This window comes from Myotis lucifugus, unplaced genomic scaffold (genome assembly GCF_000147115.1).
Source record: "Myotis lucifugus unplaced genomic scaffold, Myoluc2.0 scaffold_54, whole genome shotgun sequence".
In the NCBI taxonomy this organism is placed as follows: domain Eukaryota; kingdom Metazoa; phylum Chordata; class Mammalia; order Chiroptera; family Vespertilionidae; genus Myotis; species Myotis lucifugus.
In genome coordinates, this window is record NW_005871102.1 from 5,906,622 (window position 1) to 5,930,487 (window position 23,866).

A 23,866-nucleotide genomic window follows, 5' to 3' on the forward strand; every position below is an offset into this window, starting at 1 on the left:
GCATCCTGCCTTTATTAGGGAAGAAGCCAATTACATGTGCTGGCCTTGTGGGTGCCCTGGATGCTCCAGCCATCCCCGCACAGGCCTGAGACAATACTGTGAGCCGCCGGCTCCGCAGTATCCCTCCCCTCTCCCACCAGAGTCTCTGGCCTTGAATCTTCCTCTGAGTTCTGCTCTAATTCTCCTTCCCCGCTTGGTGGCCCCTTCCGGCTTCTGGAGTAATCAGTCCTTCCCTGGCTCTGAGCTTGATGGTGCCTTCTAACCCTGCAGCTCGGTGGGCTGTTCCCCTTTCCTCTTCTTTTCTTTTTTAAAATATATTTTTATTGACTTCAGAGAGGAAGGGAGAGGGAGAGATAGAAACATCAATGATGAGAGAGAATCATTGATCACCTGCCTCCTACATGCCCCTACTGGGGATCGAGTCCACAACCCGGGCATGTGCCCTGACCAGGAATCCAACTGTGACCTCCAGGTTCACAGGTTGGTTGATGCTCAACCACTGAACTATGCCAGCCAGGCTACCTTTCCTCTTAAGCCACTCATCCATCTCCCAGTAAGTCCCGCAGGGCCCGTGGAGCCATCCCAGCACTACTGTGATCGGTGTGAGCTGGGTACCGAGGAACTGCTGTGTGTCTGTAGGGCAGGGTGGGGAACCATCGGCCCGCGGGCCATATCAGGCCTGAGAAATCACTTGGCCTGGCCCTGCCAAGGCATTAGGGTGAGTTAATTAAATGTTTGACCAAATATAGCAGGCTAATTTTTAAGTTGGTAATTTTGTATGGCCCATGAATGATGTTATAAATATCCAAATGACCATTGGCAGAATAAAGGTCCCACTGCCCCCCCCCCCCCCCACTGTAGAAACTAATAACTCCCATCTGCCCTGCTGCAGAAGCCGCCTTTCCAGGAGCCCAGCTTCTTCCTAAAACTTTCCCCTCACTGTGTTTTTCCAACGCACTGAAGCTTAAATCCTTCTGCAGGGCCAGGCTCAGCGTAGGCGTGTCTGGTGCCTGGTCATCTTGGGGAGGGGGTGGGAGGAGGGCTGAACCTGTTGCTATGGCAGCACCCAGCTGAGATCCTGAACCCATTTCACTCTCAGGAGATTTCAGGGTGAATCAATCTCACCCACTCCCTTCTCCTCCCGCTCCATCTCTCCCCACATCCTTCTGTCATCCTTCCTCCTCCCCACTCAACCTCAGGCTTTCTCCTTCCTCAGATCTCTCTCTCTTTTCTGGATACAGCAGCACAGCAACTGAGGCTACCCATGGCGACTTCTTGTTTTTCCCTAGGCCAGTAGTTCTCAGGTTTTAGCAAGCAGCACCTGAAGGGCTTGTTAAAACACAGATTGCTGAGTGCCGACCTTCCTCCCTAGAGTTCTGATCTGAAGGTCGACGTTGGGATCCAAGACCCTGTTTCCCAAATGGTGCTGATGCTGCAAAGCCAAGGGCTGCTCTTTAAGAACCACTGTTCTAGACGATGTTTGCCCAATTTGAACCAGTGATGGCTGGAGTATTCCTTTATGCTTTGATTCTACATGATCTGATTAGCTCATTCGTCCATTCATACGACAGTGTTTATTCAGCACCCGTTCAGAGCACGTGGCAGGTACTTGCTACACAAAGAAACACAAAGCCCTGCCCCCCAAGAGATCACAGATTAGTACAGGGGACAGACCAGTGAATAATTACTATGTGGTATGCTGAATATTACAGTGGCCTGAAAATAATAAAAGAAGTTTAGGAGTGAGCACAGCCTCCTAGCACAAGGCATGTGAAATATTTAGATGAGATGAATATAAATAATAATGAAGTATTCACACCCCCACCTTTTTAGGGTGAAGTAAGGGGAACTGCGCTTATTAACCTAATGAAATAATAGTAACACCTAATGTTCATGGAGCATTTCTTATATTTCAGTTACTGTACCAAGTACAGAGTATGTTGACTAAGAGTACGGGGGTCAGGCTGCTGTCTGTAGTGCTCGCCCTGCCCCTTACTGTCTGTGCAACCGCAGGCAGGTTCCTCCGTCGCTCTGGGCCTCCATTCCCTCCGCAGAGAAAAATGCTGTAGTACTAGTAGCTGCTTCAGAGGATTCTTGAGAAGATTAAACATGCTAATGTAGGCAAAATGTATATGTGGATTGCTCCAAAAAATGTTGACTCTTACTATCGATAGGTCGTGACCTTGTGCTGAATATCACAGTTGGCCTAGAAAAGTGTATACTCTCCAGACTAAATAGGTTATCAGGATTTAGCCAAGAGAATGGTTTGGGGCTGGGGCTAAACGTGGGGATTAGGGACCTCAGAACAAGCCTGAAACACCCCTGGGGCACCAGTCAGAGGGAGCATCCCTTGCTGGGCAACCAGGGAGTGCGTTCATCCAGAAGGGGTGTCATTAAAGCTTTGAATGGCTGGGATTTTGACAATGCATTATTATTATTATTATTATTATTATTATTATTATTATTTTGGAGAGGATGGGGGGATTTTCAGATTTTCAGAACTGAGTCTTTTTAAAATTTCTTTATTGATTAAGGTATTACATATGTGTCCTTACCCCCCATCCCCCCCATCCACCCCCACTCAGGGGGGTGAGGGCATGAGTGAGGACTGAGTCTTAAAAGCATTCCTAGCTGAGAGAAGTCTCTACCCCACAGAGCTTACAAGGGTAGAACCGCAGGCCGGGACCTAGATTTTCAAGCTTAGCTTTGGCATTGAGAGAATCAGCATCACCTTCCTTGAGAGGTACCTTTTCTCCCATCACCTTTCTGCCCAAATGCCATCTGGCTGATGCAGTCAGCACTACCTGGGTGTTTCCTAGCAGTGCCCACCATGCAGAAAAGCTGTGCTTTCTGCTCCCTCCACCCGAAAGGACTGTCCTCTCCCCCTTAGATACCACCCCCTTTCCTGACAGATGTGGTTCTCTGTTCTTATTCCGAGACCAGGGAATGCTCTCTTAGTCTTTGTCTGGGGTCCTACAGCATCCACCTTCGTGTTGAGTGTAGAGTCTGCCTGCCTGGGACCCAGCCTCACAGACGGAACTGTAGCTGGATGCGGCGGCAGAATGTACCATCCTTTCCTGAGCTCATCAGCGATAAGAGAGATAGAGCCTCTCTTCTTCCAGAGAGGATGAGAGGATGAGAGGATGAAGTCCTCTGTGGCAACACACACCTGGGAAGGGTTCACTACGTGATAATCGCTGATGGCCCCTCTCGTCATCCACTGACTCTGCCCTCTTGGTGATGAAAACATCTCTAGACATTTAATGAACTCCGAGAAATCTCCTTTTTCATCACCTTTTCCTTCTTGTCTCCCTTCTGCTTGCTTTAAATCAGAGACATACATTGAGCTTATTAACTTATTTATTCATTCAGCGACCACTTGGCGAGCACCTACAGAGAGCTAAGTTGGGTTCTGGAGCAGATGCATAGACAGATAACTTACTCCTTGTTCTTGAGGGGTGTCAAGGCCACACCCAAGCAAGCAGTGGTCCCGGCACAGAGCTGAGCGGTCTGGTAGCGTCCTGTACGGAGACATGAGAGTGACCGACTCTGGGAAGGTTTCCTAGCAAAGGGTTAATCAGGGTCTGCATAGAGGCTTTTCAGGTGGAAAGGCGGAGAAGGTATTCCCAGCAGTGGGGACAGCATAGCAGAGGCACAGAGATATGAAAGAACATGGCATAGGAGAGAATTTCAAGTGGGGTGTGGCCGGGTGAGTTGGTTCACTGAGAGGCAGAGGCTGTGGGATGAGCTAGAGAGTTTAAGCTGGGGTTGGCCTTGGTAGGAGACTTGGCAGGGCAGCCACTGGAGGGTTTAAGCAGGGGGGAGAGGGGCAGATATATTGGTTAGAAAGGACAACTTTCCCCTGCTCTGAAGACGGAAGCCGGCGGTGGGTGGAAATCACTTGTCCCACTTTACCGGGTCACCCTGGCAACGGAATGGCTGTTGCACTACTGGCCGGGGAACTTGCTGTGCCAGTCTTTCAACCTTATCAGATATCCAGGGCAGAGGAGAAGCCACTGCGTGAAGCTATAGACATCAAAGTGTGGGAATAGTGTGACATCTGGAGAGTTACCGTGTGAGCTTGGTCAGAAACTATTTCCTCCACTGGCTGTTGTAAATACAGTCAGTCCTCCATATCTGTGGGTTTTGCATCTGCAGAGTCAACAGACCTCGGATCAAAACTCTTTGAGGAAAAATAAATCCCAGCAAGTTCTAAAGAGCAAAACTTGAATTTGCTACCTGCCGAGCACCACACTGAATCCATGGGAATGGAGTGATGTGTAGGCATGCCCTGCGGTGGCCCATATGCAGTATAGGTTATATGCAAACACTATGCCATTGTATAGAAGGGACTTGAGCATCTGAGGAACTTGGTATCCACAGGGGTCCTGGAACCAATCCCCCCTGGATACCAAGGGTTGACTGTACCTGCATTCATAGCTCTGTTTTCAAATATGTCCCACGTTAAAACAACATTATCTCTATCCCCCCACCCACCATACAAGGGGCGACACAAGGTAGTGTCTTGAGAAAGTCAAACGTGGTTTGGATTTGGGGTCTACTTTATCCTGATTGTGGGACTTTGGGCAAGTTTGCCTAGCTTTTCTGAGCCTGGATTTTATTGTTTAACACATAAACTTACAATTGCATCTCTCTCACACATGGTTGTGAAGATTAGACTTCATGCTGGTTTGGTGGCCAGCCTAAGAAGTGCTTTAACAAGTGGAAGCCACGATCATTTTTCCTCCTCAGATACACTGGAACCTTAGGATACAAGTCACAGGAAAATATTTAGATAAGGATGTTTTCAGCAGATTCTCTCAGTGCTTCCTGAAACAGGTGTAACCGGGTTCATGGTGGAGCTGCCATCCAACAGCTTATATGCATCCTCTTGTCAGTCACCTGCCATCATTGATCTCAGTACCTTCCACCCGAATACACAGCAAAGAAAGTGGTGCAAAGAATGATAAAACCTGAAAGGGATTCTTTCCATGGTGCCCAGAAGGGAGAAATAGTGATCATTATTTTATTATCTCTATTCTATTTCAACCTCATTATACTCCCAAACCGATGGGAATGCTCAGTCAGAATGAACCTTGTGTACCTTAGGGGAAAGAGGAAGGACCAAGATATATTTCTAAGCAGAGTGAACAAGACAGGAGAAATCAAGTGATACAAGTGAAGAGGAGGGTTTAGGGAAGTGATCGAATCAGAATCTGAGCATCAGAGTCCCGAGAGAAGCAGTGAGGAATGTGGGTCTGAGTGGGAAGGCACCCCACATCTGTTGTCTGATGTAGGCACCTACCCAAGTGAGGAATTCCCTCCTCGGTGTCCCTGACAGATGGTCATCTGGCACAGCGATTCCCATTCTTTCTCATATCATGGCACACATAGAAAATAACATTTGTATAACACTAGGGTAAATGGACAGGACTGCTCACACATGGAGGTGAGCAGCCTGGGGACTCTGGTTGTGCCAGACTCAGCCAGCGGCCGTCGCGGGTGAGTGGAACAGTATCTCAGGCACACCTGGAGCCCAGCGTGCTTTGAGAAACTGATTCAGCAGGACCCGTGGAGAGCCTCCCCCACCGCACTTTCAGGCAGTCGGGTGATAAATAGGCATGTAGGGCCGGGCATTTCATTATCACCATCAACACCGATGCAAATTTACTGGGCATGCTTTCCAGAGATCTGTCTTGGATTCTGAAGATACAGAATCTTACATGCCATGGTTTCTTGCTTTCAAGCCATTCGAAGGAGTAAGTGTGCTTCTTGTGGCCACAAAATAAATGAAGCTAACGGGCCTGGAGCTCCTCCAGGCATTAGTAGAGTGAACAGAAATAAAATATGCAATTCTGTCTTTGAGAAACATTCACCTCTAATGGGAAGGAAAGACCAATATGTGAGAGACAGAAGACCTATAAAGAAGGGGTATAAATAAGCATAAATAAAAACTCAAGTGCAGCACTTAATGTTCTGTTTTCTATTATGGGTATTTATACTCATAATTTCATCGTCTTATGGATGCGAAGGCCCTTGAGGACTGCTTTCCTTTCTTATTCATCTTGTGTAGAATATACACTCAAAGTTTTGAATGAATGTGTATGCTACGGCGAGGTGAGCCCGAGTGCCAGGGAGTTCTGAGTGGAATGGAGAGCTGTGCTTAGGGGAAGCCTTACAGATCTGAGCATTGTTTTCCAGTAGGAGAGAGCTCACGGTTTGGCAAAGGGAGGGGGATACACAGGGAAGAAGGAAGAGCTCATAGAGAGTGAACAAGTCCAAACAGGCATTTAGGCCACTATTCAGGTGGTGCTCCTCCTTGTCTTGCCTTACTTACTTCTGTTGACAGCAAATCTCTGTGGTCTCATCATTCACTCCCTTCCCTCTCCTTGGACTCTCTTCCTCTCTTGATTGGGCAATCTAAACCCTCCTCCTACTTCAAGTCCAGGTGGAGGTACAACCCAGGAAACCTTCCATGACACTTCTAGTCTTCCTCCTTTCTTCCTTAAATCAGATGGCAGTGTTCACAGGTCTGAGCTCCATGCTCTGAACCTTTAGAAGAAGTGAGAGACTTCATTAAAAAGTTCCCCAACTTGAGGTAGCTTCCCAATGAGATCATGAGGCTAGACTAATTATATACAATTTAGTACTCAAACGAAGTGTGGAATAGCGGTGCAGAATAGAGGGGCTGTGCAGAGTGGAATGGAGGCCAGGAGTCCTGCATGCTAGTTCTGTTTCTGAAGTCAACTAGTAGAGTACCTTTCTGCAATTGCTTAGCTTTTCATCCTCAGTTCTTCATCTGTAAAATGAAGGTTTTGTGCAAGATATTGTGATTTCTTCTGGCTCTATAATCTGCAAGATGAGGAAAGTTAGAATAGTCATATTAGACTGAATGGAAAGTAGTGACTGGTTCACTGGAAAGGGCAGGGACCAATGGAAAAGCAGTAGATGATGGTAACTAGAAGGATTGGTCTGTGAGGACCATGGCATAGAGTGGAGAACCAGTTAAGGACTGGTTGAAGACTTGTTGCCCTAGCATCATAAGCAGTTTTTCTAGAATACAAGAAATCCTACACAGAGCTCTCCTGGTGTAGAGGGTCTGTCAGCCTCATGTACCCTTTGTCCCTGGATATCAAAGGAAGGGTCTCTCACCTGTAATTCTTTGCGCTCTTCTGGTGACTGACTTTCTTGAAAGAGGACGTCAAGTCTCTCATCAGCAAGTCCTGTGAATGGGCAAAGGGTGTTTTAGCCAATCATCAGAGGATGCATCCTCTTTAATTTCCTCTTTAAGTCATCTACTCTGGCCAACCTGCATTTGTGGTGGTGTCAGAGCAATGCACTTGCCATTCCCCAAAGCAAGGCAGCCTCCCGGCCTGGATAGTTCGCTGTAGGTCAATTGTCCTGGCTTCTCAGTGGCCCCAGGAATTGCTGCCTCCTCAGCATCCTGGGCTGCAGTTGAAGGGCAGGAGGACTTGGTCTTTGATTTTTTTCCCTAGCATTTTGTTTTGTTATCTCTGACCATAAAAACAAATGACCAAAAAACAGTTACTGCAGAAACGTTGCAAAATACAGAAAAGTATAAAAAATTTTTAATCACTTATTTCAATCCCCCCGCCCCCCCCATGATTATCACTGTTAACATCTTTTACTATTTTGACTAAAAAAGGATTTTCCTCTTAAAATTCATACAAGATCCTGAACTATATAAACAAACTATTCTTTGGGGAAATTTTTGAATCTTTTATTACCAAAAATGTTCAAACATACACAAATGTAGAGAGAACAGAATATTGAGTCTCTGTCACCCAAACCCAGCTTCAGCAGGTACAAGACCTTTAAAGGATCTCTTATCTCCATGTTGGGCCAGAACTCAGAAAGGGAGGCAGCAGGATAAGCATTTATAATGATGATCTTGGACTTATTAGGATTTAGCCAAAGAGATCCTGAGCACAGCAGGGCCCTGACTCCTGTGGGTTTTGAGGCACTGGCTTGTGTGGACACGGTCATGACGACCTTTCTGGTTCCAGGTGGCTCTGCCTCCCCTCTCTGTGTGATATTTGCTCTTGAGTCATCTTGCCAGGAGTGTGGATAGGTCTTTGCTTACATCTATGCCCAGCACCAGTGGGATCACCGCCCACGACCAGGATGGGGCAGTGCTTGCCTCTCATTCTGAGCTGAGCTCCTGGCCTGGAGCTCCTGCCCTGGTCTCGTTGGCATCAGACTGCTGCCTGTGGGTGAGGGTGGAGAGCCGTCTTCCTCTGGCTCTCCTCTTTGTCAAACTGGTTCTGCTCCCTTTCCCCACTGCTAAGGGGGAGAATGGTATCATCGATGGTTAAATGTCTCACAGGAAGTCACTCCTGGAGTTGCTTTTGCATCTGGATGAAGACACTGGTGCATCCACAGTGACAGTCACTGACGTCCAGGGAATAGGCGGCTGCTGGCCATCAAGTCCGGGGGCTTGGAACAAGCAGCTTTTCTGCAGAAGGTGTGGAGGGCCCTGGTTCCTGATTACTTATCTCCCCGGGTGAAGCTTGTTTGTGTGGGGAGACTTGGCGGCTCTATTACACGCACTCAGGGATCTGAGACATGATGAAATGCTCTGCCTCAGGACTGGCAGGTTCAGCTCCTTGCTGGGTGGCAGCAGGTGGCTGAGTTCCACTCTATTTTCCCTCCGCGGCTCCTTCACCACCCTCTTTCTTGCTGGAGGGCTGGGAAGACAGCTCTCATTTTCTGGCTGCCACATGCTAGCGTCGGCTTTCCTGTTTGTTTTTGTTCTCCCCTAGAATCTGGTAATAGTCTGGGGAGGATTGCTTTGAAGAGACCTGGGACTAAATGATAATAGGGAGAGTCCGGAGTTCTCAAGAAGTTAACTCATTGTGGTTCTAGGTTGTGGCCCCAAATCTGATCCTGGGACTAAACGATACAGAGAGAGTCCAGGGTTCTCAGGAAGGTGGCCCAGGTCTGCTCCAGGTCACTTTCCTTGGTTGGGCCTCAGTTTCCTGTTCTACCAAGTGACGGGTTGTATAGTGTGTTCTCATAACCTTCCACGATCATGGCCAGACTGGCTGGTGTGCTGGAAGCCAGGTTGGGTGTTCCCGGGCCTTTAATTGCCCCATGTTGTATGGTGCCCTGTACGTTATGTCCCTTAACTAACATGTGGGTGTGGTCAGAGGCGTTCAAGTGGCTCCGCCCTTGGAAACACCATCCAACTGTGTGATGCAGGGGCTGGGTGTTGGCTGCTTCGAAGGTTGTTCAAAACCCTGATGAGAAAGGGATGTCATGCCTTCAGTCAGGTTTCTTATACATTGATTCAGGGTAGGAGATTCTCGTGGCAACGATTTATTGAAAAATTAAGAGGGGACTGGTAAGGATACGAGGCGAAGTTTAGTTTCAATGGTTGTAACCTCCAACCTGATCCCACTGGTAGCTCCGGAGTGTGGATTATACCTCAGAGGTTGTCCCACTCAGAGGCAAAGGGGCTGGGCCAATAGTAGCCCCACATCGGTTAGTTATTGGGGCAGGTCTCCCCCCCACCCCATAGGCTGGCATAAACTCACAGGTGAGGCAGAGACAGGCTTCTGATCATGTGCAGGTGAGCCCTTAGCTCTCACGTATAACTGCTAGGGGATGGGCGCACCTACTGGTAAAGGGGACCTGAGCGGGTACAGCCCAGAATCTGCCACAGCAGGTGAGTGCTGGACAGGGAAGGTGCAGGATGGAGGAGGGAAAGGGCTATTCTGAACGGGAGTCCTGAGCAAAGAGGGAACGTGGTGACTCGGTGTACGCAGGGAGATAGATGTACAGGCGAGATTTCCTGATCTGGGTGACCTAAGTCAGGATGATGTCCCATTTGCCGAGGGTAGATGGTACCTAGGAAGGGGCTTGTGGGCAGCCCTGGGCATATGGTTTAGTAGAACATCCACATGGGTCTGGTGGGGTTCATTCCAGAAGCCCTCCCCTCCTTTTTTTCTTTCTTCTATGTCACCCACCTCTTGACATTTCTTAAACTTAACCTTTTCCTCCACTTTCACCTCCATATGAGCCTGTTCTCTCCATTTCTGGCCTCTGCTGTCTCAGTGAAGGTAGTTTCTTGGAGTCTCATGTGATTCCTTTCTCCAAAAGCTTCACAAATCCTTTCCTGAGCACCTGGGTGTGATCAGACACAGCTGCACATCAGCACACTCACCAGTTCAGTTATGCAAATACTTGTGTGCTCATCTCTTTAATGTGGATCCGTCCGCTATACTGTTTTACACCGGCCATGACCGAGACTATTTGCTCTTCACTTATCTCTAAGGCCTAGAAGAGTATCTGCCACACACTGGGTGGTCCACAGATTTGTTGAGCACAATGCCAATGCGGCATTCCGCTCTGAGCCACGGTCCCTTGGATGGGGAAGGAGCTGTCGCACTGGGTGCTGGAATGATGTGGGGGCCACAGGGAAGCAAATGCCCAGATGTGTTGCCCTTAGGGAAGGTGTTCGGCAGTTGAATCTATCTTCGGCTTCTATGCCCCCCCCCTTGCCCTCTCTGAGTTTTCTCTCTGGGGTGGTTGGCAGAGGCCTTGCACAGTTGCGTTTGCTAAGACGAATGGCCTGGCCTCTTGGCAGCCATCCCTGGGCCTGAGTTGGTTGGGAATCCCAGAGATCTCTCTTTTGAGGTGGAGCCCAGAGGCTGGGGCCCCTCACCCCAGCCCCAGGACACTGGAGTTTCTGGAGATACTTTTGTTTGTCACAACAGGGGGTGGGCGAGCGACTGGCTCCTACCTGGTAGAGGCCAGGGATGCTGCTAATGCACCCCACAGGACAGACCCCACAAGGAAGAGTTCTCCAGCCCAGGCTGAGCAACCTGCTGTCACTCAGTCCAGGGCTTGCCAGCAGGTGCTGCCTTCAGTCTGGGGAGCAGGTCCCTTCATTTTTTTTTTTTAAAAGGGACCCTGGAGTCAGTATCCTAATTTCAGTCCCAACCTAGCCTCGGGCCAAAGCTGCTCTGAGAGGCGATTTTTCCTTCTCCGCAGAGCCCTGTGGGACCTTCCTAGAGCCCTGTCTCCATGGGCGGAGCCAGCCCGGCCCTTGCAGCCTCAGGCCGGAGAACCAGGGACCCCTTCCTGTTGCTGTCGCCATCCCTCTGTTCCTCTTCCACCCTGCTCCCCACCTTCCTCCAGCTTCCCCAGTCCCCCTGAGATTAATGTGATAATTGCCCTGTGCGCCTGTGTACGCAGGGAGTGGGTGCGCTCACCACCCCCAACCAGGCAGCTTCCCAGAGGAGCACATTCCCTCTGTGTCAGTACTGGGCCCCGTTGAGCACTCCTGTGCAGGTGGGCTGCCACCCGCAACTGCCTTCTGTCTGTCACCACCCCGTCGTGTGCACATGCCCGTCGTGTGCACGTGTGCATGTGTGTGTCACTCAGGGACTCGGCAGGTGAGAAGTCTGGGGCTGCGCCGGGCTGGGTGGGAGGGGACGCAGCATCTTAGATGAAGAGGACGTTGCTCACAAAGCATAGCACGTAGCCTGCTTCTGTGATGCCTGGCACTCAGCAGGGGCTCCGTGATGGCGGGAAGGAGGAGGCTGGCCCTCTGTGTAGCTTTCTTTGCAGGGAGGGGCCTGGTTTACACTTTGCGCTCCACAGGAGAGATCTGGGAAAGGTTCACTACGAGACACTCTGGGGCCAGAGTCGTGCGGGGTGCGTTGGAAAGCTGTGGGTCTCCTTCCCCAGGATCTTGCTCAGTCAGAGACCTTAGCACGGCTGCCCTGTTTCTGAAGGAAGAGTGAGTCCTGAGGGAAAATTAAGTGTGATGATCCTGCAAGCTAGCCTCTTGTCAGAGTCACAGAGGCAGAGGGCGGCGGCAGGGGGCACCGTGGAGAAGGAAGGAGAGGGAGAAATTCTCCCACCCCCTTTGGGGTACAGACATACATGCCCCGGAGAGAATAGGCACAGCTGTCAGCGTTTTCTGCTTGGCGGCCCTGACTCGACCTCACGTGGTCCCGGGGCCCTTGCTGCCCTGGGAGTTGTCGGTTTCGTGCTTCTTGTTGAATCTCAGAAGACACTTGAGTAGTCATCTCTCCTACACTGGACAGCTTTATGGTTGTTTTAATAATGATGAATCAGAAGGAGATTGAAGCTCTAATTAGCATCAGAAAGAACCTTGCCATTTGGAGGAGGGAAGTGTGAAGTCCTCTGCCTGCCCCCTCCTGCTGAGGCATGTGACTTGGAGCACAGGGACTGGGTGTGTCATTGATCCATTGACAGGCGAGGTGATGTGAGGGTGAGGCCACCTGGGGAGGAAGGATGGGAGGGAGAGGAGAAAGGTGTTCAGAGGGGGTGGCAAGTCTGTTAAAAAGGTTTGTGAGTAATCTCTGGGCTGTCAAGCTGTTTTCTCCAGAAGAACCTTTTAAGCTGTCAGTCATCTCTAACACCCTCATGCCGCTGGTGCTGGGCTCCTCCCAGATTCCTTTTTCTCCCCATCTTCCCTTCCTCCTCTCTTGTTCATGCAACAGGCCCCAGTACCATAGTGGATGACTTTTTTCCTTTTTAAAGCAATTCAGACAGAGCAGCACAGATGGAGAGGGGGATATCAGAATGGGTATATTTCAAACATGAGAATCATCTTATTCAAATCATGGTTGTTTATTGATTAATTGAGCAACTATATGTGCCAAACACTTCATTAGGTGCCAGGTACAGAAATGAGCAGACAGTTAAGGCTGTTGCCTTAGTGTATGTTATAGCAAAACCAAAAACATTCTCACAAAACACTGAATAAAAAGACACTGTTCATCATTGGTATTTTCTAGAAGAATTAGGAAGCAGGTTCCAGACTCTGGGGCCGTGAGGGGAGTCCTTTTATCCCTGCATTTCACAGGCTCTACTTCCTGAGATGTTTATGGATTTTCCTTGAGAAAGGATGTTTTATAATCAAGGAAGTGTATAAAATGATGGAATAAACAAAGTTAATGCTCCTTTTTTTGTGTGTGGGTCTTCTCACAGGCTCGGGGGGAAATATAATTTGCTGTGTTTCCCAAGTTTCTTTGGTTATAGAAGCCCATTTTCCGCAGAACACATGAATAGCCTACCGACTTCAGGCAACAACCACACAATTTGGGTAACACCCTGCAGTAAGCATGTCAAACTCAAAGGCTAACATGGGCCAAATAAACAAATTATGCGGCCCATGGGCTGCGAGTTTGACATGCTTGCTCTACAGCATCTCCGGCAAATAGTCACCCAACTGAAATTGCTTTAGCTCTCTTCACACTGTAGCTCATTCACTCCTGGGCCCAAAGACACCTTAAAGGTCACAATGTCACCGTCGCCATCGCTGACACCAACTAATGTTTATTGGCAACTGAACTCTGATCTGGGTGCTGGGAGCAGACTCAGTCCTTGCTGACAAAGAACGGGTACTGGCTACATCATGTGGCGTAACGCTCCCTCAGCCCCCACCATTCAAGGGCCTTGCCTTTACCTTGCGGTATAAGAATCTAGAATATCAGGGGATGGGGGCAGGTGGGGAGAGGTCAATGGGGGGAAAAGGAGACATGTAATACTTTCAACAATAAAGAATTTTTAAAAATCTAGAATATCACGCATTTTTCATGTCACTGTGTGTTAGCATTCAAAAGAGAGCAAGGATCACTCTTCAAATCTAGATTTATTCATTGTTTTGTCCAGAGCCTTGCGGGGCCAAGCCTGGGCCAGCTCTGTAATATGGGACTATAATGGAAGAAAGCAAGCCAGAGCCCAGAGAGCCAGAGGTCAGGTCAGGTCAAGGGCTGAGCAGGATGTGGGTGGCCCTCATATCTCCCAATGCAACCCTGTCAGGGCCTTGGCCAGCATCTGTGGAATAGAGGGATGGGCACAGCCTGCCCCTGTCTTTTTGAGAATTGGTCCAATGCAGAAAGCAGAAACTTAGAAGCCACAGCATCCAACACTGTAAAGCCAGGGATTGTTTGCGTGATCTTGGAAAAGTGGTTGACCTTTCTGCATTCTGTTCTCTCATCTGTTAAGTGAGGATGTTAAGACTATTGCAGCTCAGGATGTGACATGAGGCTGATGCAATGTCCTTCTCTACGCATATGGAAGAGTGAGTTAACCCACAGTTACGCCAGATTGGGAGTGGAGCGAGGCAGTGCCTAACTGCATTGCACTGTGCTTATTACATTATCCTCTGTGGGAAGCTGCACGCACAGAGGCCTTCCGCTGGCACATGGTTTGGATGAATTATTAAGGAACCATGTTTCTTTCTTTCAGACCAATGATGCCTTAGGAGCCACCTGGAATTGGCTGTACTTCATCCCCCTCATCATCATTGGATCCTTCTTTGTTCTCAACCTAGTCCTGGGAGTGCTTTCCGGGTAAGCCACATGTTCCTTTTAACCTCTTTCTAACCGTAAACCGATGCTCCTGACTCAGGGCAGATTCATTCATTGAAGCTTCATTTAGAAGACATTGACCGAGCAGCCCCTCTGTGCCGAGTGGTGTTCCCCATGTTGGGAATGCAGTAGTGAATTATCTTTCTAGTCATCTTTATTATTCTTAGGAAGTAAGAAAATCCTTAGATCAGGTACAACATTGAAGACAGTACCTACTGAGAGTTCATTTATCCATCCATCCTTTCATTTAGTCACTCGGCAGTCTGTGTCAAACTCTTGCTGGTTGTTAGGGATATAAAGTTGAATAAGATACAGGCTCTACCCTCAAAAGATTCTTTATCATGTATTGGACATCAGAGCATATTTGAGGCTTGGATTAGTGCACATCACTCATCCAGTACTCAGTGTCCACGGCCATGGGAAGCATTGTAAGGAGCATGTGAAGCATGAGGCCTGGTTCCTACCTTTAAGGACCTTATGTTTTGGGGAGAGGGCAACACAAATACTTGAAACTATTAGGGAATGGGAGTTCTTTGACCGACTAGTATAAGATGCAGGTCATTTGTTTGGGGGAAGGGACAAATCTGTATCGTCTGATGTTATCAGAGATGGTTTTGTGAAGTGTCAGGATTTTGCTTGGAATAAAATGCGTTACCAAGCAAGGGCTTGCTGCCTGATGTGCATAGAAGCCAATGCTATGACACCAGCTTTTGAGAAAAGTAAAAGATATTATTACAAGATTGATCGGGAAGGTAACAGGAGACAAGGCTCAAATCTGTCTCCCCAGTTGGAGGTTTGGAGCAAGATTTAAGGAATTTCAGCACCAGATATTCCTGGACAGCGGGCCCTTCTCTTCTGCAAGTGTTCTGGTGGTCGGTTCCGTCAGGTTCTGGTCCTTTGATTGCTTGGTGGGGAGCAGTTAAGGCCTTACAAGTGTTTCTCAAAGTGGTATATCCAAGGTTTAAACTTTGGTTCTGGGTCTTGCTAGAAACAAGACAGCACCTGTTTGGGCTGGTTCTGTGCTTACATATGTAATAAGATAAGATAGAAAATATGGGCATAAAAATTCCAGGAATGGGAGCACCATACCATAATGGAAGATGAAGAAAGGGGACTTGTCATGGAAAGTGAAGAGACTGTAATGCAACCAAACTTAGAGTGGAAATCTCACTTGGGGGAATGAAAGGTATAAGATAGGAATGAAAACACCACAGTAGATTTTAGAGGGTCTTACACTTTTCTGAATAAATTGAACTTTCTTGTCTGAGTGGCATAAGTTCGTCAAGAGAAAACATTTAAGGTGATGGGTCTGTTTAAACATGGCAGATTGAACCACTTGGTCATCTCTTGTAACTACTAACACAGGAAGTAAAATTTAAGACAGGCTCAGTGACAAAAAGAACAGGAGAAGAAATGACAACAGATGAGAGATGTCAACAATTTTTGAAGATAGAGAGTAAAGGCCAACTGACCCAGTGGTGGGGAAGCTAAGGTTTAAATTTCTTGCATGATGATTGCTTTGTAACCCTACAGGGCCCTAGAGAGGCCCGGGAATTAGAGGCACTAGGTATGTCTGAGAGCTGGAGTCTGGGTGGTGCTAAAAATAAGAGGACTGGTCTAAGGTCCTTTTAAGGAACACTTGGCAGTCCTCTCCCCAGCATCCTAGATCTCTCCCCACACACAGTGCTGACAGGGATTTGCTACACCCAGCCTTCGCCCCAGACAAAGAAGTCTTACTCCCCATAGAGACTGAACGGGAGAAGCTGGGAATGGTCACATCTGGTGCATCTGAGAGTGGAGGTGATATGTTGCGGCTAGAGCAGGAGGGTTTAAATGATAGTCCACAAATTGAGTTTCAGTCCTCCAGGCCACCTGACTGTGTGACTCTCAGAACTAGAGCCATCTGGCAGGAGCTCAGAGTGTCGGTGGGGAGTTCATTTTCTTTGTGGGAAACTATTAAGCTTGAAGAAAGACCTACGTATACAGATAATTGAAGGTGACCAGAGAAATGTTTCCCACCTATCACCTCAGCGAGGTGATATGGCTACCAAAACAAATGACCACAAACTAGGTGGCTTACTTAAACTGTGAGAGAAATTAATTCCTCAACATTATGGAGGCTAGATGTCCAAACTCAAGCAGGGTCATACTTCCTCTGAAGGCTCTAAGGCAGCGGTTCTCAACCTGTGGGTCGAGACCCCTTTGGGGGTCGAACGACCCTTTCACAGGGGTCACCTAAGACCATCAGAAAACACATATATAATTACATACTGTTTTTGTGATTAATCACTATGCTTTAATTATGTTCAATTTGTAACAATGAAAATACATCCTGCATATCAGATATTTACATTATGATTCATAACAGTAGCAAAATTACAGTTATGAAGTAGCAATGAAAATAATTTTATGGTTGGAGGTCCCCACAACATGAAGAACTGTATTCAAGGGTCGTGGCATTAGGAAGGTTGAGAACCACTGTTCTAAGGGAGCATTTATTTCCTTCCTCTTCCATCCTCTGGCATGGGACTTCTCTATTGGTTCTCGACCCCGGTCGAACAACCCTTCACAGGGGTCGCCTAAGACCATCCTGCATATCAGATATTTACATTATGATTCATAACAGTAGCAACATTACAGTTATGAAGTAGCAACGAAAATAATTTTATGGTTGGGTCACAACGTGAGGAACTGTATTTAAAGGGCCAGAAGGTTGAGAACCACTGCTCTGGCAGCTGCAGGCATTCCTTGGCTTGTGGCTGTGTCACTCGTCTCTGTATCTGTGGTCAGTGGCTTATCTCCATACCCACCTCCCATCTTCCTGCCATACAAACTGCCCTCACAATATATTTAATGTCTACTTTCTATTTGAAGACATTTTTATGAACTGTCTTGTGTATTTCTATTTGCATAAATGATACATCACCCTGTTTCCTTCTTGTTTTCATTGAACCCTATGCTTTTAAGATACTCTGTGTTGCCATGAGGGTCTGTGCCTTCTCTTCTCTTTTATGATTATGAGGACACTTGTCATTGGATTGAAGGTTACCTGGTCATCAGGATGACCTGTTCATCTCAAGATTCTTGCCTTAATTAAATCTGCATAGGCCCCTTTTCCAAGTAAGGTAACAGTTCCAGGTTCCAGGAATTAGGATATAGACACAGCTTTTGTCTGTTTTGGGCAGGGGATGAGGGTGCTATGCTCACCATTCTACAAGCCCCAACCATGCATGCAGAGTTTCCAACAAGCCTTTTGTGCCTTGCTCGTGAATATAAACACACAGCGAGAGATCATTATCATTCAAAGAAAATGTCTCACACAAAGGACAAAAACAAAATAATAGATAGAAAAAAGCGAGGGAATATGAACAATACAGGGGGCGGAAGATAACTTTTAAAAAGTATAATTGATACCAGCAGAAATAGATGAGAAAGAATTTTATCCACAAAGTAACAGATTGCTATAAAGAGAAAACATTTAGCAGTTAAGAAGAGTTCTTGGGCATTAATGTAAAATTTACATTAATGTAAAATGAATTGATGTAAAAATGTGTAATAAAACAGTAAATATTGGAATATAAAGATTGGAATATAAAAGTGAAATCATATAAAAATTGAATGAACATAAGAAAATCAGGGTAGGTCAGACATTAAACTAATAAGGGTTACATAAAATGTAAAAGAAGAGAAAAATACCAAAAAACATTCCCAGCAGCAGTAAACTCACATGACCAGATTGAAAGAGTGGTTGAGACATGAGCATGGATACTCTTTCCAGTGTTGTTTTTTTAGTGGAGGGGAGTTGGAGAAACCTGAGGATCAATGACTGGGAGAGTAGGTAGGAAAACGGTTGGATGTATTCCATGACGTACTATGCAGCACTTAGGAGCAACAAATACCACAGAGGTATAGGGTATCTTAAAAACATAGATAAGAAGGAAACAGTGTGATATAGTATTTATATAAATAGGAATATACACACAATGCAGTTGGTAAAAATGCATTCAAATAAAAGGTAGACAAATATATTGTGATGGCAGTTTGTATGGCAGGAAGATGGGAGGTGGGTATGGAGATAAAAGGGAACAAATGTGTAATGAAAATGTCCACTGAGCACACAGCACAACTAATAAAAAGAGACCACACCAAGGAATCATCATGGAATTTCAGAGCATCTGGTTCAAGAGAATATTCTAAAAGCTTCTAGTGATTCAGAAGGGGATGGATTTTGCCTACAAATAATTAGGAATTGGGATGGCTTTGGATGTCTAAATGACATTGAAAATTAGAAACCAATAGAGAAGTCCCTAAAGCTTTCTGAAGGAAAAAAATTTCCAGGACAGAAGTCTATACCCACCAAAATAGCAATTATTTGCAAGGATAATAGCAATATTTCCAGACATTCTTTCTGAAGAAGTTCCTGGAGAATGTGAGTCGCTAAAATGAGGAAGCAGTTGAAGAGAGAGAAGGACAGGATACTCTTGGAAACAAGGGATTTAACAGAGGAGAGAGGCAAAGGGGATCCCAAGCATGATGGCGAAGGGAAGTCTAGGGTGAAGGCAGTCAGAGGCCTAGAGAGAAGCAGGTCCAGATTTGCGTAGGAGGACAGAGGGCTCTAAAAATGATTTCTCTAAGACAAAAACAAAAAAACTAATATATCCCCTGATGAGTATTGTATTCAAAAGAGTTTAATGGTTTTTATCAACACTGTATACTTATGAATGTATGTGTATGAATATATAAATGTATGTATTCGTATACACATGCACTCCCTGATCTAAGCAATTGGTTTCACAAAATACAAGTGTTACCACTAAAGGAACAGAAGCTTAGTGAGTCCTCAAGGCAGATCTGAGGTCAACAACACTTACATTGTCAAACCGGATTTTGAGATTACCCCTATGGTGCTATCATGGCCGAGAGAGGAGCATGGGGGTGGACAAGGGTGCGGAGGGGAAGGGAATGTCAAAGACTAAAATCTTAGGTTCCACAGTGAGGAAGTCTTTAAGCAATTCCTAAAATTGAGAGAGAAAGAAATAGCAGCCGTGTAAGTATAATATTTTGAAAACTGGGAATGAATAGCAGAAGAAACAGGTAAAAGAATTCTAAGTGCTTGCCTCAGGGGAGTGAGATTCAGAGAAGGGGGAGGGAGGGAGGCAGGCGGTGAACTGCAGTGTTTTTCACTAGAAGTCTTTAAAAATACTTGAATTTAAAACTTAACATATATGACTTTGAGAAAATAGAAATTAAACTTAGAAGTAAAACTTGCATACTCAAAAAGGTGCGGACTGGAGGAATAGGTAGGATCATTGACCTGGTGTCTGCGGGGGAAGGATTGGCATGGGGAGAGACCAGACTCGGTAGGATTAAGGAGGAAACAACCATGTCCAACTCTGGGAACTAAGAGCTGGTGGTGACTTATGAAATGGTCGTGAAGGAAAAACGGGAGCCAGTGTGACGGAGTTTTTTATAGTGTGATCTTGAGTGGATAGTGCTGAGACATTATGGAATTTCTTGTGTGTTCACTCCTTCGCTGAGCATTATTTATTTTATATATATATATATATATATATTTTTTATTGATTAAGGTTTACATATGTGTCCTTATCCCCCCATTGCCTCTCCATCCCCCACTCATCCCCTCACCCCCCTGGTGTCTGTGTCAATTGGTTAGGCTTATATGCATGCATACAAGTCCTTTGGTTGATCTCTCCCCCTCACCCCTACCCGCCCCTGCCTTCCCTCTGAGGTTTGATGGTCTGATCGATGCTTCTCTGTCTCTGGATCTGTTTTTGTTCATCACTTTATGTTGTTTATTATATTCCATAAATGAGTGAGATCATGTGATATTTATTTTTTGCTGAGCATTATTGACACTCTTCGTGCTCTAGGTAATTCTCTCCACAAGTCTGTACCGCAAACTCCAAAACTGCCCTCAGCGACTGCTTACGGCAGGGGCCTGACCACACACTTCTTCTTCTTGTATTTTTACTGGCAAGATCATCTCTGGTTGGTGTGATCTTATCCGCTATTCTTTTTTCTATTTTAAAAAATGTGTTTTTATTTATTTTAGAGAGAGAGGAAAGGAGAGGGAGAGAGAGAAACATCAATGAGAGACTAAAACATCTATCGGCTGCCTCCTGCACGCCCCCTACTGGGGATCCAGCCTACACGCATGTGCCCTGACCTGGAATCAAACCAGTGACTTCCTAGTGCATGGACTGATGCTCATCCAACTGACCCACACTGGCTGGGCTGCAACCCGGGCATGTGCCCTTGACTGGAATCAAACCTGGGACTCTTCAGTCCGCAGGCCAACGCTCTATTCATTAAGTCAAACCAGCTAGGGCTGGGCCCTCTGTTCTTGATCATTACTCATTTCTTAAGTCTGTCCACATTTTAGTTTAGAGAATTCAAGTCAGATTCTTGAAAACAGGTGCTGTGTTAACACGTCCTTGGTGTTCCAGATAAGGTGGGTTCTCAGAGCAGGGAAATGTGACCGAGCTCTGCCCTGCAGGACAAGTCCTGAGCCTGACCGTATCCACTCTGATGGACGCGCTTGGTGTGGAATTGCATCTCTTCATCCTCCTACATCCTTCTCCGGAGGGAGAGAGCGGCAGCTTGTGAGAAGCGCCGGGCAGTCATGGAGGAGAACCTAACGCTGCCCCTTGTTAGCTCTGAGCCCGCTTCCTCCTCTGTGAAATGGGATAGCAATTCTCCCTCACACGCAGGGTCTGGCATGGAACAGCCATTCGCTCTTGTGCCCTTTGAGAATACTGACCTGGGTTTCCTCCACCTCTTAGGTCTGGTGGCTGTCCGCTGGGTAGCAGCCTGTCATTTTGGTTTGAACCAGTCGTGAGGCGGTCAGCTCTCTGACGGGGAGTGGCCTCCTCAGGTTGGGAGAGGAAGCAGAGCTGAAGTGACATTTGCCTCCTTAGCACTTGTGGGGAAGCCTAGGAAGCGACGGCAGCAGCTGGCAGCAGCTGGTGCGAGTAAATGCTGACATTTACAGGAATGTTAACAATAGGCGCCTTACAGGCCGGGACTGAAATATTTCCGTCCAGGTTTCTTTTCCACGTTCTGATGCTCGACACAGATCGGGAGGGTTTTCACTGGTGTCTGTGGAGGATCTGGAGGATCTGTGTACAGGAGTGGGAGGGGCACGGGCTCCCCGCTTGGTCTGGTTTCACAGGCCGCTGGAAGCTCTGAAGGTTTTGTCTCCAGAGGACATGTTCCCAGGGAGCTGTGGGCCGTTGGAATGTCACTACCAAGGCTTTCCTAAAGCAGAGGGTTGGCAATGGAGGGAGGTGCCCCCTTGTTAGGCAGGTGAGGAGAAGAGTCCAGGTGAGAGGAGGCATTGGCGGCCATGGCCCACTGGCACCAGCCCCAGGGCTGGAGGTAAAGGAAGGCTGTGAGGTGTGTTCATCGGCTTCAGTGTATCTCAGGAGGAAGTGTGGATGGGGCACTGCAGCATTTTTATGTGTCTCAGAGGAAGTGCGATTTGATGAAAACCATTAGCTTAGGTTTGAGCAGAAGCAGAGCTTCCTGTCTCCATGAACACAAACCAGCGCTGCACAGGCACGTCCTGAAGGAGGTCAGGTGCTACGGGCAGGAGGCTCACACAGACAGAAAGGGCCCTGAGCTGTCCCCCCACCTCTACCTGCTGTCCCCAGGGCTTCTGGAGAGAAGGAGGTAGGCCTGGGTGCATTAGCACTGTCCCCAAACTGGTGCGGGGACAGCCAGGCCAGGGACTGCTTACAAATGCGCCAGGAGCAATGGGAGAAGCACATTAGGGGAAGTAGAGGAGACGAAGTAGAGGGCCCTTCATATGGGCTAAGCCAGTGGTTCTCAACCTTCCTAATGCCGCTACACTTTAATACAGTTCCTCATGTTGTGGTGACTCCCAACCATAAAATTATTTTCGTTGCTACTTCATAACTGTAATTTTGCTACTGTTATGAATCGTAATGTAAATATTTGATATGCAGGATGTATTTTCGTTGTTACAAATTGAACATAATTAAAACATAGTGATTCATCACAAAAACAATATGTAATTATATATTCAATCTGTGTTTTCCAATGGTCTTAGGCGACCCCTGTGACAACCCCCAAAGGGCTCGAGACCCACAGGTTGAGAACCGCTGGGCTAAGCTAACGACTTTGAACCTGATCCCAGAAGCTTGGGGGGTCGGAGCTCAAGTTTAATCTCGGAAGATGACCAATTTTCACTGGAAGGCGATTACCCTGGAGAAAGTATAAAGAGAGGCAAGGCTGGAGGCAGGGAGAAACTTGAGGAGCAGCAGCTGAGGAGAGAGGCAGAGAAGCAGTGAGGCCTGCAGCAGAACCGCGGAGTGGTGGTGGAGAGGATGGGCCGCATCCGGGCGGTGTTGGTGGGAAGGGGTCTGCATGACTTGGTGACTAGTGGGTGTGTCTGAGAGTGTACTGGGGGTGGAACGAAGACAAAAGGCTCCTGGACTCCTGCTAAATCGCCGAATCGAGCCACTAGGTGGCTAGGGAAGAACACAGGACAAAGGTTTTGAGCAAAGGCATTTAGGTTTGGGACGGAGTTTGAGAAAGCAAAACACACTTCTACCATTTGACTAGTTCACAGGTGTAGAGTAGGGTTCGTTTTAGGTTAAAATTTTTTAAATGTGTAATTTACTTGCAACTGTGCTGTGTACCAAACACTGCCAATTCCATGACATACTGGGCTCCTTTAATCCTCATGATGACGCTAAGGAGTATTACTGTCTTGTTGTTATAAATAGGATCGCTGTGACAAGGAGGCTTGGTAATTTGCCCAAGTTCACAAAGCTATTAAGCAGCAGGTTCCGAATGGGGACTGAGGTCTGCCAGGGCCAAATATCAATGCTCTTGAACACAGCTTCCATATCGTCCCGGTGCCTTTTTTGGAAGGAGACTACCTGGCATCTAGGACAGCAGATCTTGATGGAGATGAAGGGACCGTGGAGGCGGCCAAGACACGTAGAGCTTCCAGCCTGCAGACAGATTCCGTGTTAAACACTGTGGTGATGTTCCTGCCCTTTCCCGGATGAGCTGTGTGACCGTGGGGGTCACATAGAAAACTACGAGAGTTAGTTTTGAATTTTAAGTTGAGCACGTAGAGGATTAGGAAAGGTGATAAAATGGGATTGATTTGTAATGAGACTGTTACAAAGCTTTAGTTGGTGGACAGGAAATGAGGATATCAGGCACCGATAGCTAAAAGGTAAGGGGGAAACAGGCGAATCCTTTAGGTGGTAAAATAGGACGTGATGAATGACTGGCTGTCATGGGTGAGGGAGGACCGTTCTAGCATACTAGTAGATCCCAGATTCAGTTGTGAGTGTCTTGGAGATCTTTGGTCCCATTTACAGAGATGAGGAATAGACGAAGGAATACAGGCAGCTCCTGTTCTGGGAGAGAGATGTATTCCATTTCAGACAGAGTTTGAGGTTCACGGGGGCCAAACAAGTAGATGGGATCAGCCA

At 47.1% G+C, this 23,866-nt stretch overlaps 1 protein-coding gene across 1 annotated transcript in view; it reads left to right on the forward strand.

The window, feature by feature from the left end:
* CACNA1E (calcium voltage-gated channel subunit alpha1 E) overlaps positions 1–23,866 on the forward strand; it is a 259,356-nt gene that overhangs the window by 121,622 nt on the left and 113,868 nt on the right. The window contains 1 exon segment of the mRNA XM_023753932.1: positions 14,251–14,354. Within this exon segment, the coding sequence (XP_023609700.1) occupies positions 14,251–14,354 (104 nt within the window).